The 16,771-nt window shown below is 37.1% G+C and overlaps 2 protein-coding genes across 2 annotated transcripts in view; one reads left to right on the top strand and one right to left on the bottom strand.

Moving 5' to 3' along the window:
• Positions 1 to 2,741: 2,741 nt before the first annotated feature.
• On the bottom strand, positions 2,742 to 3,783 carry LOC118484352. Its single transcript, XM_035980391.1, has 2 exons — positions 3,519 to 3,783; positions 2,742 to 3,418 (listed from the first exon to the last, which is right to left on the bottom strand). Exons 1-2 carry the CDS (start codon positions 3,777 to 3,779, stop codon positions 2,855 to 2,857), a joined length of 825 nt encoding a protein of 274 aa, XP_035836284.1. The 5' UTR covers positions 3,780 to 3,783; the 3' UTR covers positions 2,742 to 2,854.
• Positions 3,784 to 4,850: 1,067 nt separating this feature from the next.
• LOC118484233 overlaps positions 4,851 to 16,771 on the top strand; it is a 42,257-nt gene continuing 30,336 nt past the window's right edge. Inside the window, exons 1-2 of the mRNA XM_035980234.1 lie at positions 4,851 to 4,999; positions 5,286 to 6,249. Coding sequence (XP_035836127.1) covers positions 5,290 to 6,249 — 960 coding nt within the window. The 5' untranslated portion in view covers positions 4,851 to 4,999; positions 5,286 to 5,289. The remainder of the gene's footprint in view (positions 5,000 to 5,285; positions 6,250 to 16,771) is intronic.

Raw genomic sequence — 16,771 nt, forward strand, 5'->3', positions numbered from 1 at the left:
TATCTATATAATGTTTGATCGTTTAGGTCAAACGGGTCAAATGGTGATATTATCACCATCGTACAACCCTTCTTATTTGACTTCAATTATCATGCCTAGTTAACTATAACATAACCTTACTTAACAAACTAATAAGTGAATCGGAAATCACTTACCTTGTGCATCCGTGTCCGTATCCACTTCCTTGCCTCCTCTTGACCCGTTAGCCTTTCATGCTTGAGTCCATCTTGATATGATTCCTCTACTTTCATGCCACCAATTCACATTCTCGTTAGCATACACAATTGTACATGTTAAAGATCATATCAATTGCATATTTCACATTTGACTTTCATTAATCAATTATAACAAGCATAAGATATATACCCAATTTAACATCCTTTCAAACTCATACAATTTACCATGTCATTTCATATAACGCGTATAGATGTAACATGTACCATACGACTTTCTAATATCCTACCTTTGCAACAACAAGTCAAATTATGCTTCCTATGCGTAGTTGACTTTCAGAAGTCAACGGTTTATCATATGAACTTCCGACTTATTCACCTATATCCGTAACATCATTTATGCTATATCAAAGACACTATATACATTTCTTACTCACGATGCAAATGTGCTTACAATCACATGATCACCTAGTGATATTAAACACAACGTACAAGTCCTTAATGCATAGTCTTGAGCAAGACACACATTCAACCCGAATTCTTGTATGAGTTCCATCTAAAGCACCTTCTTCAAGTTAGTATACTACTAATTACATCATTGCCTCATCTCATTCATATATAGCAAACCATTTCATACAATCTCACATCTTAACTTCACTTAGACATTTCATCATACAATTGGTGCGCGTACACCATTTAGTGCACATTGTACAACTAATTAAAGCACATTCTTCCTAGTTCATCCATGGATTTACATAATCATTCACAAATCGTTATCATAACCAAGCATCATATGTTTTATATCAAATCATCCATCTAACTACTTTCTATAACACTACTTTAACATTAACATTACATAATTCATCATGAATCTTCACTAAACTTCATCTTCCTACAAATTCTAAGTGGGTTTTATCCCAACTCATCAATATAATCAAAATTAAGGATATTACAACTTCCACACATTGATATTAACTAACATTCATGTTCAATTTCATAATACATTCACGGATTACACATAACCCACTTCATCAAACAACACCAAAACATAAAATTCAACTTACTTGGTGTCAAGAACACTTGAGTGATCATAAATCTTAGTTCATGCATCCATTTAACCTTCAATTCCCTTTTCAATTTGGCAGATTTTTGATGATAAGGGTTTGGTCTTCTTCTTTGTTCATCACGTCGCACACACACACACATATGTCTGATGTATGTGTTTTGTATTTTAAGTTTTTAAATTTATATTTCAAGTTGCCTAAGTTTGACCCCTCAAGTTTACCATCTTCCCATACTTGTCACAAGCTTCTTTCCTTAAAATTTGACTCAAACTTTAACTAGGTTATTTAAAACCAGTTAACCCACTTCATGCCTTGAAATAAGAAAACATATTCGTAAATTAAACATTTGGTTTTTGCGGCGTTAAAGACCGGGGGGATGGTTTGGGTTATAGAGTAGTTTAGGATGTAGATAAAGGTTGACGCAAAAGAAACAAATGAACAAATCCGAGTAGCGGCTTCGGGGTTGCCGGAAGCCTGCCGGAATCCCGCCGAGGAAGAAGGCCCCTAGAGCGGGTTTTGATTGTTATGTTTTGAAAGTTTTATGGACTTGACAATAACAGTCCCTGTGGTTTCTAATATTTTTCAAACAAGTTTTAAACTTAAAATTTCCTTGTATTATTGTACATTCAGTTTTGCCTAAATGTTAAGTTTAGTCCTTCACTTTTTAAAACTTTATTTAATACAAATCTTATATTCAAACTTTAGAATTGTAAAATATTTTTATAGAAATGATTTAGTTATTTAAATTTATTTAATATTATAAAAGTTAAATGTAATATATATAAAAGATAACTCGAAACATTTATTGAAGAATAATGTGTTGCAAATAAAATAAACGAATACAAAAATATGTGTTATAATTATTTGTGTTTTATTTGGTGTCAATTGTTGATTAGTTATTTAGTTAGGTATTATTTGGCGTTAAGTGTTTATTATTTGGGTGTTATTACGCGTTGTTTGTCGATTATTTAGTCGTTAATTTGTTAGAAACTTTGTCGATTATTTAGGTGTTAATTTCATTAAGACCTAAGAGACACATTTTTTCAAGCTCGGACAAGGCACCTAAATTCTTTAAGAGGCACATTTTTTCGAGCTCGGACATGGCACCTGAATTCTCAGGGCCGGCCTCGAGCACAAGCATGCTCACTATCTATAGTTCCAGGTAAAACCCGCAACACAAAGGCTCACTGTGTAACGCCTAGTTGAGATCAAATTCGAACTTAAACTTAAGACATGTGGCTTTCAACCCCGAATCTTCAAGTCCCCTCTCAGTTGAGCATATCTGAATACTATCTAATTATAAGGGTGTAAGGGGTGCTCACTTCTTAGGTGAGTCCCCCCTCTTACACACAACCAATCACATAGTGCCATGTCAACTCCCCTAATACACTCCCCTAATACCGATTTTTGATGGCGGCACTCACCTATTAGGTGAGTTCAAAATTAATTTTTTTTTGGTAAAATTATGGATGTTTAAAAATTAAATAAAAGACATTTCATTAAATTTAAATAAAAATACATTCAAAGTAGAAAATAAAAAACACATTCAAAGTAGAAAATAAAAAACACATTCAAAGTAGAAAATAAAAATTACATTAAAACTAGAAAACTAAAATTTTAGAAATCGCATGGCCACCCGTACTTGTTAGCGATTTCTCGCTTTCGGGCGAGGATGATCGGCAACATACTTGGCGGAACATCGTCGTGCGGCTTAAGGAATGTTTTCATATCTCGATCGAAATTGTAGTTTTTCATCGTCTCGAGTTGTGCCGATATGAGCTCGCGAGCCTCCGACTCTCTTTTTTTCCTCAATTCGGTCGCCTCCAATTCTACCGCTTGCTTCGCTTCTTTCATGGCGGTGTACACTTTGAATTGTGCCGCCAACTCGGCCGAGCTTCCCTCGGACGATGTAGCTTGACGCTTGTCTCGCCGTTGTGCTCTTTGTGGCGCGGGATCTTCGTTCATATCCGGTATCGAAAAGTCCACGTCAACGGGCTTTCTTTTATGTGCCGAACCTTCACCTTCCTCACCCATCAATGGGACTTGGGCCCATTTCTCGTGTCTTCGAACGACCTCCCACGCCTCGATGTGTTGAAAACCGCTTGGAAATCTTTCTTTAAATTCTTTTAACGCGACTTTCATCACGTCGAGATCCTTACATCCGCTTGCTCGTGTGCGATCCTACATGTTATAAAATAAAAAAAATTAGAAAGTGTTAAAAAAGTATGAACTTAGAAAAAAAATTAAAAATATGCAATGTTAAAAAAAATATAATTTTTACCGCTTGTTGGTATAGGCCGTTGAAAAAGTTTATTTTCGCATGCATCGGGTTCCATTTAGACCGTACTTGATGAACGGTCCGGTTACTTCCACCGATAGTTTTGTTAAAGTGCTCTAAAATTTTACCCCAAAAACTTTCGCGACTTTGTTGATTGCCCTTTTTTTGTTGGTAGAACAATGTACCCACGCCTTCGCCAACGCCTCTTCTTGTTCTTTTGTCCATTTTTCGCTCACCGTTTTCCCTTTTTTTCTCGAGCCTCATCTTCTTCGTTGGCCGCGTCTTCGTCCACATTATATTCATCTTCCTCGTCGTCGTCGCCCAAATTTTGAGTTTCGGGCACTACCTCATCCTCGTCGTCGTCGTCGTGAATAGGTAGAGGACGTTCGACATTTCCTCGTGTAGAACGAACTTGTGAAGAACGATAAGCATATGGGTCGAAGGCGGGGGATTGAGGAGGAGCGTCCATTGATAACAAATTTTGAAAATAGCCGAAATTGGGTTGTTGGGTGTTGTAAAACGAGGGGTGTGGAGGTTGTTGGAAAAAAAACGGGGGTTGTGAAGTGTATCCGAAAGGGGGTTGTGGTTGAGCATTTGCACCGCTCGAACCATCTCGAGACGATTTCGAGACCCGTCCCTTAGTTTTTTTCTTGGCCTCGCGGGGTCGGTTCTCCATTGCTCGGTGTATAAAAAATAAAAAGTGAAGGGGGTTTGGTTGGAGAGTATAAAAAATAAAAAGTGAAATGGGTGTGGTTGGAGAGTTTAAAAAAATAGAGAGAATGAGATGGGTTGAGTATAAAAAAATGGTGAGAATGAGATGGTTATTTATATTAGTTTAAAAAAAGTGAATTTTTTTTTTAATTAAAAATCCGACCGTTGAAAGAGGACCGTTCCTCAAATCTCGTGCAAAATCAATCGGTGAGTCCACGCCTAAAATACACCCCGAATCGGGACCCCGCTTTGATGGCGGCGGTGTTCCCAATCGGGGAATGCCATCACTGAACACCCTCACCGAAGGCGTGTATGATTATTTTATAAAGTGTTGTAATTTTTTCCTTGTATTTGCATCGGAGTTGTAACTTTTTTTTCATAGGATGTCTGGCATATTTTTGCAGCTGAAACATGTGATGTGCACGTTACCATTTTAATAATTTCAAGGCTAGTAAGACAAGGATCACGTGACTTGTTCAACCTTTCACATTAATCCATGTCCTGACTTGCTTCTTCTTTATATTCCCCGAGGTATTCACCAATTTGATCATTTTGAAATTTGGCGGGAAATTGTTTTGTATCAATAATTAATCTTACCAGCTTCTTTATAATTAACCTTTTACTCCTTTCAAAAGAAAATAATAATAATAATAACGTTTTACATCCGGCTGCCACTCGATCGCTTGTTGTCTACTTCTCTTTCACCACCGCTCGCTCGCTGCTACTCTTCAGATCTGCTGCTCCTTTTCATATCCGTTTCTACTCATCACCAGGTTCGACCCTTTTTGACAATATGTTTGTTGCTGAGGTGGTTTTGGTAAATCAACTACACCAGAACCAGGGATTACTAACCCGGTTACTATATATACTTTTGAAATCTAAAACTAAAGGACTTCATTTTTAACAGATTTTTTTTTTTCTAAAACAAATTGCTTCAAAACTTTTCATATATAGTGTGGTTGCTCATATGTATAAGTTACATTCTCTCATTCATTTGTAACTTGTAACCCACTCACTCATTTTTCACTCTTTTTTTTTTTTTTTTTACTTTATTAACAGAATCATGACAACAACAATCGCCAAGCTTGCTCACTTACAAATCCCACTTGAAGATGTAGTAAAGGCCACCAACAACTTTCATCATGATAACGTCATCGGACGCGGTGGATTGGGACATGTATACAAAGGACAACTCCAGCGGTCCGGGGAGTTGATCACCATTTCTGCGCTGAGGTTAGATCGTAAGCATGGTGGAGGAGTCGTAGAGTTCTGGACGGAAGTTTCAATGCTTTCAGATCTCAAGCATCCAAATATAGTCTCTATAGTCGGATTTTGTGATGAACAACATGAGAAGATCATTGTAACCACGTATGAGGCCAAAAATGGAAGTCTCAAGGAGCATCTAAGCAACCCGAACCTCACATGGACACAAAGATTGAAGATATGTGTAGGCGTGGCTCGTGCGTTGAGTTACCTCCATTATGACCAGCGCCGTGGTTATGGTGTTATACATCTCAACGTCAACAGCTCGACAATTTTATTAGACGAGAACTGGGAACCCAAGTTATCCGGTTTTAAAGTTTCCATCAAACAATCACTTAACCGAATGGACCAGGTCGTCCTTTCTGAACCTATTGGCACAATAGGGTATTTGGACCCAGAAATTGAAAAGTCCAAAGGGGTGACCTGCAAGTCGGATATCTACGCATTCGGTGTTGTTTTATTCGAGATATTGTGTGGGAGGAGAGCATATATTAGGAACGATGCTAATAGGTTGCTAGCTCCATTGGTCATGCAACATTATGAAAACGAAACGTTGCCAGATATAATCCATCCCGATCTAAAGAATCAAATGTCCGGATTCCAAATATCCGTAAGATCACTCAGAACATACTCAGAAACGGCATATTCTTGCTTAAAGGAAGAGCGAACACATCGCCCACATATGCTCAGTATTGTTAATGAACTTGAGAAAGCATTGGAGAAAGCATTGAAGTTTCAACCCCCACCACCTGAAAAATGTGTAAGAACTTTTATTTTTGTTTTTCTCTAGCCTTTAATTTTATTTTCCATCAATTTAATTTTTGTTACATTTAAGAATACCGCTTTAAGAAAAAAAAAACTAAAATGTTCATATAATATTTGTAAAAGTTTAACAAACTAACATATATAACTTTACTTTAAAATTCTTTGTTAGTTACAGATATAAGAAAATTTAAATAAAATTTATTTTAAAATTACTAGTAAAATTTAAATAAAATTTATTTTAAAATTACTTTATAACAGTTGTTTATTTAGAAACTGTCTTTATATGGCATTTTTAATTGCCCATCGATTTTTTTAAATTTTACTTTAAAATTACTAGTAATACTCGCGCTTCATAGCCGGGGCCTTAAGTAGGCTGTCTATAGGTTTTGACGTTTCACATGTGGAAATTGTTAGGATTGAACACACACGAAACTGAACACACACACGAAAGCAATAAATGACACGGAGATTTAGGGCATGTTTGGCTAAGCTTATTGTGAAAAAGGACTTTTTGTGAAAGTAACTTATTGACTAATAACTTTTTGAAAATAAGTTTTTAAAAAAGTGTTTGGATTAGCTTATAAGGTGGGAAAAACTAATAAGTCAACAAGTTGTTTTTTTAAAAAGTGTTTGGCTTAGGTTATTGATGTAAAATGACTAAAATGGACAAATAAATAATATAAGGAGGGTTGAATCAGGGGTAATATGGTAATTTGGTGTTTGAAAAGTTATAAGCTGATCAAAAAGTCACAACATGTTAACTCCTCAAAAACTCATTTTTCTTCTTTAAAAAAGTCATTTTGAAAAGGACTTTTAGATTTGTCAAACACTAAAACTCGTTTTTAGCTTTTTGATTAAGTCAATAAGTCAGTAAGTTGGTTGGAAAAGCTTAGCCAAACATGCCCTTAAAGTGGTTCGGTCAACTGACCTACGTCCACTGTTCTGCAACTAGGGTTTCTTTATTACTCGGGTGTTCAAGGAATTACCTGTATAATGATATCAATATATAGAGATTAATCTAGGGTTAGGAAACGTGATCCCCAAGTTAAGTCGAAGCCCACGTAGAGATAACTATTGCCGGCTAAACTAAAACCCTAATTTTACTACCAAATAAAGACGTGTGGGCCGACCCAAGGCTAGGGTCGGCCGCCCTCCCTTGATCGGGCCTCCACACCAATTCTCCCAACAATCGCCAAAATCACCCTCGCAACAAGCACCATCTCAAATGCCCCAATCACCAACAATCACACCAATACCATCCGTATAATTTTTGGATGCTTATGTCAAAGTGACATTAAATTAAATCATTCCAGACCATCTCAGGATTTGAAGAGAAGTTTGGTGTCAACCACAAAGTCAGTGCATATTTTAGCGACTCGCGAAAGCATAGCACCAAATACATGGGTGTTATTTATGGTATTAATCTCACGTGTGTCATCAAAGAGCGCACTTGCGAATGGCGCCCACCGTGACGCTTGATGGAAATGTCTCCGAATGCAACCGTACGAGTCGAGTGGCATCCACCGTGGTATCCACTGAGTCATATTCGGATTTTCGCCTTGTGGTCAAGGCGAGTTCGAGTGGGGTAGATTGATACATGCCCAACCTTGGAGCAACAAGCACACGTCTACATCATTGCATGTGACGTTTGTTATTATCTTTAGTTATGTATTTGTTATTTCCCTTCATTCACGTATATGGTTGTTTTGAGTCGTAAGTTTCCTAAGGGGACTGGGGGTGGTCCGTGATGACACCCCCATCACGCGTGGAACATCCTTGCACACCGCCGTCACCATGAAACATAACGCGTGATGTTTAAAACGCGTTGATAATATCACGGGTTGAAGATTGTTGAATGTATGTGTATGAGTTGTACATTGTGTATTAATGTACATTGGAATCCCATCACTAGTGATGACCCGCCACTAAAGAATGTTTGTGAGTGATAGAATAGTGGTTGCTGACATGACGGAACATGATTGGATGTTTGTGAGTAATGGAATTTCAACACTAGTGACCACCCCCACTCCCCTAATTGTAGTGCTTGGTCAAATATGGGTAGTTACCCATGTGTACATGTTTTAGCAGGTTTCGAGATTTAAGGGTTTTCTAGTTACATGTAATCCTTTTAATTGGAGTTGGAATTTATGGATGAGATATGAATGAAAAATGATTATTTCAGTCTCTTAAATCTCAAATTCTATCAAGATTCTATCTATTTTCTTTGGATTAATTAGTTAACGACTCGGATCGTAACAATTTGTATTAGAGCCCCCGTGATCCTCCTTCTGACCTACGGCTGCTCACAAACTATCCAAACCCGAGTTCTGTCAATGAGGGAATCCTTTGCGAGACTCGAGTCCCGCTTTGAAACCGTGTTCGTAGAGCTTCGATGGACCCAAACCGTGTTTGAAGCCTGCCACACCCCTACATCGCCATCACCAGTTACCGCTCCCGTCCCACCACCGGCTTCCGCCAGAACACCACCACCAAAACAAGCATCATCCGCCCCAACAACTACTCCCGTACCGGTTCCTAAATCTGTACCTGTTGCTATACGGTCACCAGCTTCAAAACAGGAACCGTTACCCGCCCGTTTTTCACCGGCGCCAACCCCAAAAGAAACACCATCATCTGAAGTGTCCACACCAGTTTTGGTTCGTACAGGAACTCAACCTAATCGGCAAAACGCCTTCGTTGAGCAACCGGCAGAGGCTATTGTAAATGTCACACCCCTATTTTCCACGTGTCACCGGTGGGCCGGTGGGGAGTATCGTGACGTAATCGATATCATCATAGTCAAACAACACAACATATGAATGCACAGCGGAAGCAAAAGATATAGATTTATTTCAACTGAATATATTGTAATGTTTAAGTATCACAAAACAGTCGAAACAGATCCACAGGCGGATCACATAAAAAGGAAAACTGTTCAATAGACTTTGACATCTAAAGCTTGCGAGACTTGAGTAATGATGCCTGGAGTAGCCAGCCTATTTCGTCTAGAACCTGCACTTAGCCTTTTTGGAAAATACGTCAGTTTGCACTGGTAAATACAACTTAACTGACTCATTTTGAAAACATTTAGAAAATTGATTTGAGTGCACTTAGGCAAAAATATATTTTTAACTTGGGACAATTATTCAAAATAATCTTGTATACAGTTTTACTCATCTGTCGTCCGTCAGGGCCGGTTTGTAGGGCCGGACTCAAGTTAACTGACACACCACAGGTATAGTGCCCACAAGGTCGAGTCCTTATAGTGGGATACCAGTTTTTACATAAGGCAGCTGTCAGGTCTACGCCTACACCCCGTGCTTAGGTCGTGGCCATTTCATGAATGATGCCAAGGATATCCGGGACATGGTCATTTAACCCTCAAGGGCCATACACCAAATAATACATATCAAACAGGTTATGTAAATACATAAATCACAATACGATTTAAATGACTACATACACCCGACCAAGCGGTACTTTTATAGCACCGTATCCCAAGCCCGTATAGGGAAAATAAGTTAAGAGTATTTACCTGAGCAATGTATAAATCAAATACAGCAAGTACACGTATCTTTTACTGGGATCCTAATCTGGAACGAAGGTTTTAATAATCTATTAGAATCCTAACGGGTCTTTTATTAAGCTTATACTTAGACCGGTTAGTTTTCAAAAGGAAAACACGGTTCAAACGCACGATGAGGCGAAGACCGGTTTAGAATGTGGTTTTGACCCAACAAGCTTGAATACTTGTTTAATATGGGTAACTTAATCACATTCTGGATTTTGAGACGAAAACGATTTGGTTTGACCCGTTTCGGCTAATATATGCAAACTAGTTACATAGGCCGATCCGAACGCGAAACATGCGTAACGGGTAACTGCAAGAGTCATGAACATGTTCCATAAGTCAATCTGCCTTTGATATGTTGTGATATCAGTAGGATATCTTTCATTATGCCCAAAATGAATTTAAAACCAACTTATGCCTCGAAAGGGTATTTTGGTAATTTCACATAGACTTAAAAGGTTAAAACTAAGATTCTGAGTTTAAGACTTTTGCTTACTGCTAAAGTATAGGAATTTACTTAAAACATCAGTAGGTATCAAGTCTTATACACCCTAAATGGTTTTTAATACATACTATGCGTTAAAAACGCTTAAAAGGCGATTTTAGGCCATTTTCGGGTTCTTAAAGGAAAGCTGATATTTTTACTATTCCAGAAGGCTTAACACATTATATTTATCATATTATATCAGTAGAAAAAGATTTGGTATCAAAAGGTTTTGTAAAACTCATTTTATGGCTTAAAGGGTAAAATCGACAATTACCGAATTAAGCTTAGAACTCTAGGTTATGATCAGCCTAAAAATAAATAAAAATCTTCAAAAATCCTAAAATATTATATTACATCAGTAGGTAAAAGGTTTGGAATCAAAAATTGGGTTTAGATAGGCTATATGCTAATCATACGGTTAATTTACCGAAAAAGCTTCTTAATTACGCTAATGAGCATATCTCCTAATCTAGACCTCAAACTGATGTGAAATTTTATGGACATGCTTATAGATCAGTAATAAAGGTTTTAGTCCTTCACATCTTCAAAAAATATTGTTTTAACATTAAAGGGCATTATAGTCATATTTAGGCATTATGGAAACATGTGATGGTCTTTAACTCTAAAGAACCAAGTAGTATAACTTTGGGAGGTTATACTATCATATAACATGGTCACAAAGGACCCTAAGGCATAAATAAACTCAAGCTAATTCGGGTCAGAACTGAAAGTCAAAGCAAAGGTCAAACTTTGCGACTTTCGGTTGCGAACCGAGCCTATACTTAGAATTGTCGGGTTGAATCATGCTTAGACATGATCAACTAATATTTACCAAGTTATTAAAGTGACAAAACTGATTTTAAAGATTTTATATCATTAGTTATGAATTTTATTTAAAACAACCCGATTGACATTAATTTGACCCGACAATTAAACTAAGTAAACGTGGTAATTAGGAGATGCCCTTTTGAGGGTTAAACACCTACCTAATTACGATCACGTAGCCATGTTCAACGCGAACCATGGCTTAACCGATTAAAAGTCAAAGTGTTTATCGATAACGCTTGACTTTTCGGTTTAAACGCTAAACAATAAACTAAGCATGAAAGGAATCACTTACATAAGTCCAAAGGACTTGGAAGAGGTTCTCAAGAAGCTCAAGACCCTCAAAGTTTGCAGAGAATTCAGAAAGGAATGGAAGGTGCAAGTGAAACCCAAACAAGAGGGGGGTATTTATAGGATTTTGAGAGCCGTTAGGATCGTTCCTCGTTAAACGAGCTTCGATCTAAGCCGTCCAAGTGTGCCCCCTGATTTGTAATACCTTGGGCACCCTTAAACAATCCCATAGACTTGTTAAAACCATTTGCAAACACGGGGAACAGCTGGAACAAGCTGGAAATCAATTTTGCTGTTCTGGGGGTTCCTTACGGACCGTATGCAAAGGTCCATACGGACCGTAAGGACCTTGCAGGTCAGCAACTTTCAAAAATGGCAAAACAGGCCCCTGCACCCCTAAACTTGGTTTTTGATGCATTTTTTGACACGTTTAAGCCCCGTTAACCTCATTTCAAAGCTCTAAAATGAAGTTAAAGTATAGGGAAATTGAAACATGCTCAAAAATATGCCGGATGTCGGTTCGTTTGGTCGTACGGTCCCGTTGTTCGGTTAATTACGACGAAACACGAACGGACGCTAAAAACGAACCAAATTACGCGACGAATGGAATTTTATCAAGCCAAACACTAAAATAAAATATTTTAGTGCTTACATAAATTTTTGGGCGTCCGGGGATATTCAGAATGCGAGATATGCGCGAAAGTGCAAACTTGTGCACTTTTTGACACTTTTAGCCCCTGCATGACATAAAAGTGTATTTTTGCGCACCAAACACCTCTAAGACTATATCTAAGCTATATAAAGGTTAATTAGAGTATACTAAACTCATGGTCATATTCCGGAAGGTCCGATTCCTTACGAATTGACATACTTTTGCAGTTTGACGCTTTTAACCCCTCACATACGAATATTGTCATAACTTTCTCATACTTTATCGAAACCTTGTGAATTTTTTATCACACATTCTTGTGAGTATAGTTAATCATTACAAAGCTTTGGGTCTGCCAAAAGATCACTCAGAGGTATACTTTAAACATGTTGACACATTTAGCCCCTGTAGTTTGTAATTCCTCACTTTCTTTCACAATTAGCTTCGTATGATCCATGACTTATTCGTTTTAGGGTATAAACATCATGTAGGGTTATTTGAAAGGCATATTTATCCATTGTTGACATTTTGAACCCTTATGTTCACATACTTTCCTTGTTTGTCAACTTTAGTCCTTCATACGAAATCTTTCACACGTTCATAGCTTATGACACGTGTCAGTACATTATTGGACATGAATTTTCGAGGTGTTACAGTAAAACAAGCGAAGGAGATGAAAATGCGAAGTGCTAAGGCCATTTCCCATCTTCTTGATTCAAGGCTAATCAAAGAGGTTGTATGGGACGTAAATGGGAAGACTGGATCAATGAAACCCATGGTCACTTCAAATGCAAAAGTCAACATTGTACAATCAACTAATGGTAATTTTAACAGCCGTAAGCTAAGTTATGATACAAATAAAATATCACCAAATTATTCCTTGTTGACATCATCATGGCTATCAAAGAGTGGTGCCCACTGTGGCGTTTTCTAATACTTCTCCAAACGGAAACGGAGGAACCAAGTGGTGGCCACCGTGATGCACCGCTAATGATCCGACTTCATCCTTGAGGACAAGAACAGTTTTGAGCGGGAAATAATGTTTTATGCCATTTCCTTATGCTAACGGGTCATCGCCACTGGGGGGTGTTCAAAACCGGATATCCAAAAATTCAGATATCGAAATTTTCGGATACCAGATTTCAATATCTGAATCCGTATCCGAAATATCGGATATTCGAATATCCAATTTTTTATTTATTTTTTAATTTTTTATTATTTTTTTAAATTCGGAACCGGATATTTCGGATAGATCGGATTTCCGAACATAAGTTTTTGGATATTTTTCAGATATTTTCTTGACAGCCGTATACGCCTCTTCGACTGATGGTAGGGGTTCCATTCGAAGGATCTCCCTTTTTATTGTATCATACTGTCGATCAATCACATTTAGGAACTAAAATAACTTCTGTTCGGTTCGAAGTTTGTTGTATATGGCAATGTCAACTGGTGAGGTCATGGGGTACGGATCTCTTCGATCTATCTCTCCCCAGATTCCTTGCATTATAATCCAAATTTATTTGAGTGGAATCCCATTTTACTTAATCTATTCGTCTTAACATGTAAGTCGAATGTTTGAAGTTTATCTTTACCACTACTATATGTGGTCACGAGTGCATCCCACAGAGATTTAGCGGTGGAAAAATCGGTCAAGTTACTTGCAATATTGGGCCCGATGTTTTGTATTAACCATGAAAATACTACAAGGTCGTCTTGTTCCCAGTGCTTGAACCCAACATCAGTCGGTTTGGGTGGTGCTGGATTTCCTGACAAATGGCCAAGTAGTTGTTTCGATATTCCACCGAGTGGCAGCCACTCTGATCATCCGAGCCCATAGTTCGTAGTTCTGATTGTTAAGCTTGAGACTAATCTTCAAACCGTCTGAAAGGTTATGTTTGTAATTTTGGTTTTGGGACTAGATCCCATTGAGGAGATTGGCTAACTGGATTGAAAGGTCATTGTTGTTTTGATTGTTGGAGTCATTGTTACCAGCCATGGGGTTTTGAGGGATTTTATGATGTAGAGGGGTCGATGATGAGCAACCTGTGAATCGGTCCGAGAACCATTCACTGCTCTGATACCATATTGTCGAAAAGAGATGAAGAAAGTTGGAAATTGTATTGATATTATATGTTTCTTGGTGATTACAAATGATAAAAAAGGCCCTATAAATTAAATAGAGATACAAGATATACTGAAAAAAGGAAATAATAACAAAGAAAACAATAGAAAGGGAAGGATTGAGCCTAACGACTCCTAGCCTTGAAGAGTGCAGCTGACAAAAAAAAGTCCACCAGAAAGGAGATGATGAACTTGATTCTGATCCTTTTTATTTTATTTATTCTAACATTGACCAGTAGTCGGTATTTTAGGGACGACAACGGTGACTTTCTCAAAACAGTCTGAATTCCCTAACAACCAATCGTAATTGTTAAGCACTAAGCAATATCCTTGGTGTAAGAAAACGTAAAAGAAAAGGGAATGTGAAGGAAGCGGTAATGGCGTAAGGAAAAAAATTAAGGAATACGGTGGCAGCCTAGGGTAGGCTTGTAAACGACCTGAACGAACGTGAACGAGGCATGCTCATATTCGTTTATTAACGTCAACCAAACCAACGACAAATGCGGACAATGATACGAACGGAATTTTCTTGTTTGTGTTCATTAATTAAATAAATGAACGTATTCGTGTTCGTTTGTGTTTGTGAATAGTATAAACGAACGATTAACGAATGTAAGGAATAAACATAATTAAACATAGATGAACGAATATAACCGAGCAGACTCCAAATAAAAATAAACATGAGCATCAATACGTTGGGTTAAAAAGTTATTAAAACTAGACTAAATTGTAAGAGGTGATATTTTAATTTCATAAAACTAAACTAAATTGTAATAGACCTAATTAATTTAAATGAATCTTTCTATACTAATAAACAAAAATCCTTTATGGACACGTGTCATTCTCTGGTAATTTCTCACCCTTAATTTTTATTTATCTCTTTTATTAAATGATAATAATAATAATATTAAACATCAATTTAACTAAATCTATTTATCTTTATTGTTTTCATAATTTGAAATTGATTTCTTTTTTAACTACAAAGTTTTAATATTTGGCAATTTAAGTCTAAAGTTTCAATATTTGGTATTTTAACCTGTTTGATTAATTTGATTTTTCAATTCTAATTCAAAAGTTTTCATCTTTTGCAATTTAACCCCTTTAATATTTTTTACTTTCAACCCAAAGCTTTTCATCTTTTGCAATTTAATCTTAACACTTTTTTTACTTTCAACTTTAGTCTCTTATATACTTTTCATCTTTTATAAGTTCTCCGTTTAACGTGTCGTTCTAAATTTCCAAGTTAACACGCCGCAACGTGTGTGTGAGGTTCAACGTTTTTTCATCTATTTTTTCTGTTTGACGTATCCGTCGCAGCGCGTCTATTTTTCCCGTTTGATAGGTCTGTCGCAACGTGCGAGTCAGATATCGACTTAGTTATTTTTTTCTCGGTTTTACACGTAAGCTCGTGGTCATGTGAGAAACATTTGTTTTTCATCTAACATGATACATAACTAATGAATCCTCCGCCGCATTGCGGCGGGTGGTAATTCTAGTATATTATGAACGAGAATGAACTTAAACAAACCTAATCAACAAACATAAGTGAACGTAAAAAAACAAACATACACGAGCATGAGTGAGCAGGCATAAATGAATGGTCACGACATAAATGAACGAACTGGACGTGTGTTCATGCTTCTTTGTTTAACTAAATGAACAAAAAAAAAAACATTTGTTTATGTATGTTCAATAAAGGAACATAAACGAACTTTCCGTCAAACAATTTACAAAAAGTTTACTAGATGTTCGGTTCGTTTAGAAGCCCTAGCCTAGGGGAAATGTAACAAAAAATTATTTACAAAAGATACTGAAAAGCAACAACCAATCCCAAAGAGTGAGTGTTATGTATAGAGAATGCAGTCAATAACATATGTAGTGTTTGGTATGTATGAGTGGCTAAATGGAATTGACCATTGTTAGGGATTGAAAAAAAAATTGGTGTTTGGTTGGTTAATGAAATGGAATCACCAATTACACAAGGATTTCCATTCCATCCAAACATCTCAAATTCATTCCATCCACCCTCTGTTTTTTTTTTTTTTTTTTTTTTTTGGAATATTGGATTTTAATAATCCCAACTATTTGTCGTTGGCTGCCAATAGTCCCAACTTAAAAAATAACAACTGGCAGTCCCAACTATTAACATATTGGCCTCCAATAGACTCGGACTAACAGAAACCTAACGCCGTTAGTCTTCGATCGTCATAAAAACGATTTTGGCCGGAAAACTCCTTTTTAGCCGAAAAACTTAACGTTTTCGCCCCAAACTTCCTTGTAACTTTATTATGAACTCGTAGGAACCTTTTTCTAGTAAAAGTCCTAGTAATTAAAGACGCCAAAAAACTCCTCTTTGGTCAGAAAATTCAATTTTAACTCAACTTTTTGGCTGGAAAACTCGCCATTTTCATCTCAAACTTCTTTGTAAATTTAGATCGGGCCTTTAGAAACTTTTTTCTGACCAAAAACGGTTTTTCGGCGACCGGAGACTAACGACGTTAGGGTTCTGTTAGTCAGGGTCCATTGGTGGCTAATATGTCAATAGTTGGGACTGTCAGTGGTTATTTTTGAAA

The sequence above is a fragment of the Helianthus annuus genome, chromosome 11 (genome assembly GCF_002127325.2).
Source record: "Helianthus annuus cultivar XRQ/B chromosome 11, HanXRQr2.0-SUNRISE, whole genome shotgun sequence".
NCBI lineage: Eukaryota > Viridiplantae > Streptophyta > Magnoliopsida > Asterales > Asteraceae > Helianthus > Helianthus annuus.

Bases quoted from the DNA above. Each gene is read 5' to 3' on its own strand.
- LOC118484352 (XM_035980391.1), bottom strand. From the start codon at position 3,779: ATGAGGCTCGAGAAAAAAAGGGAAAACGGTGAGCGAAAAATGGACAAA. The intron at 3,419-3,518 runs GTAAAAATTATA...TATAACATGTAG, and splicing joins ACGGCCTATACCAACAAGCG to GATCGCACACGAGCAAGCGG.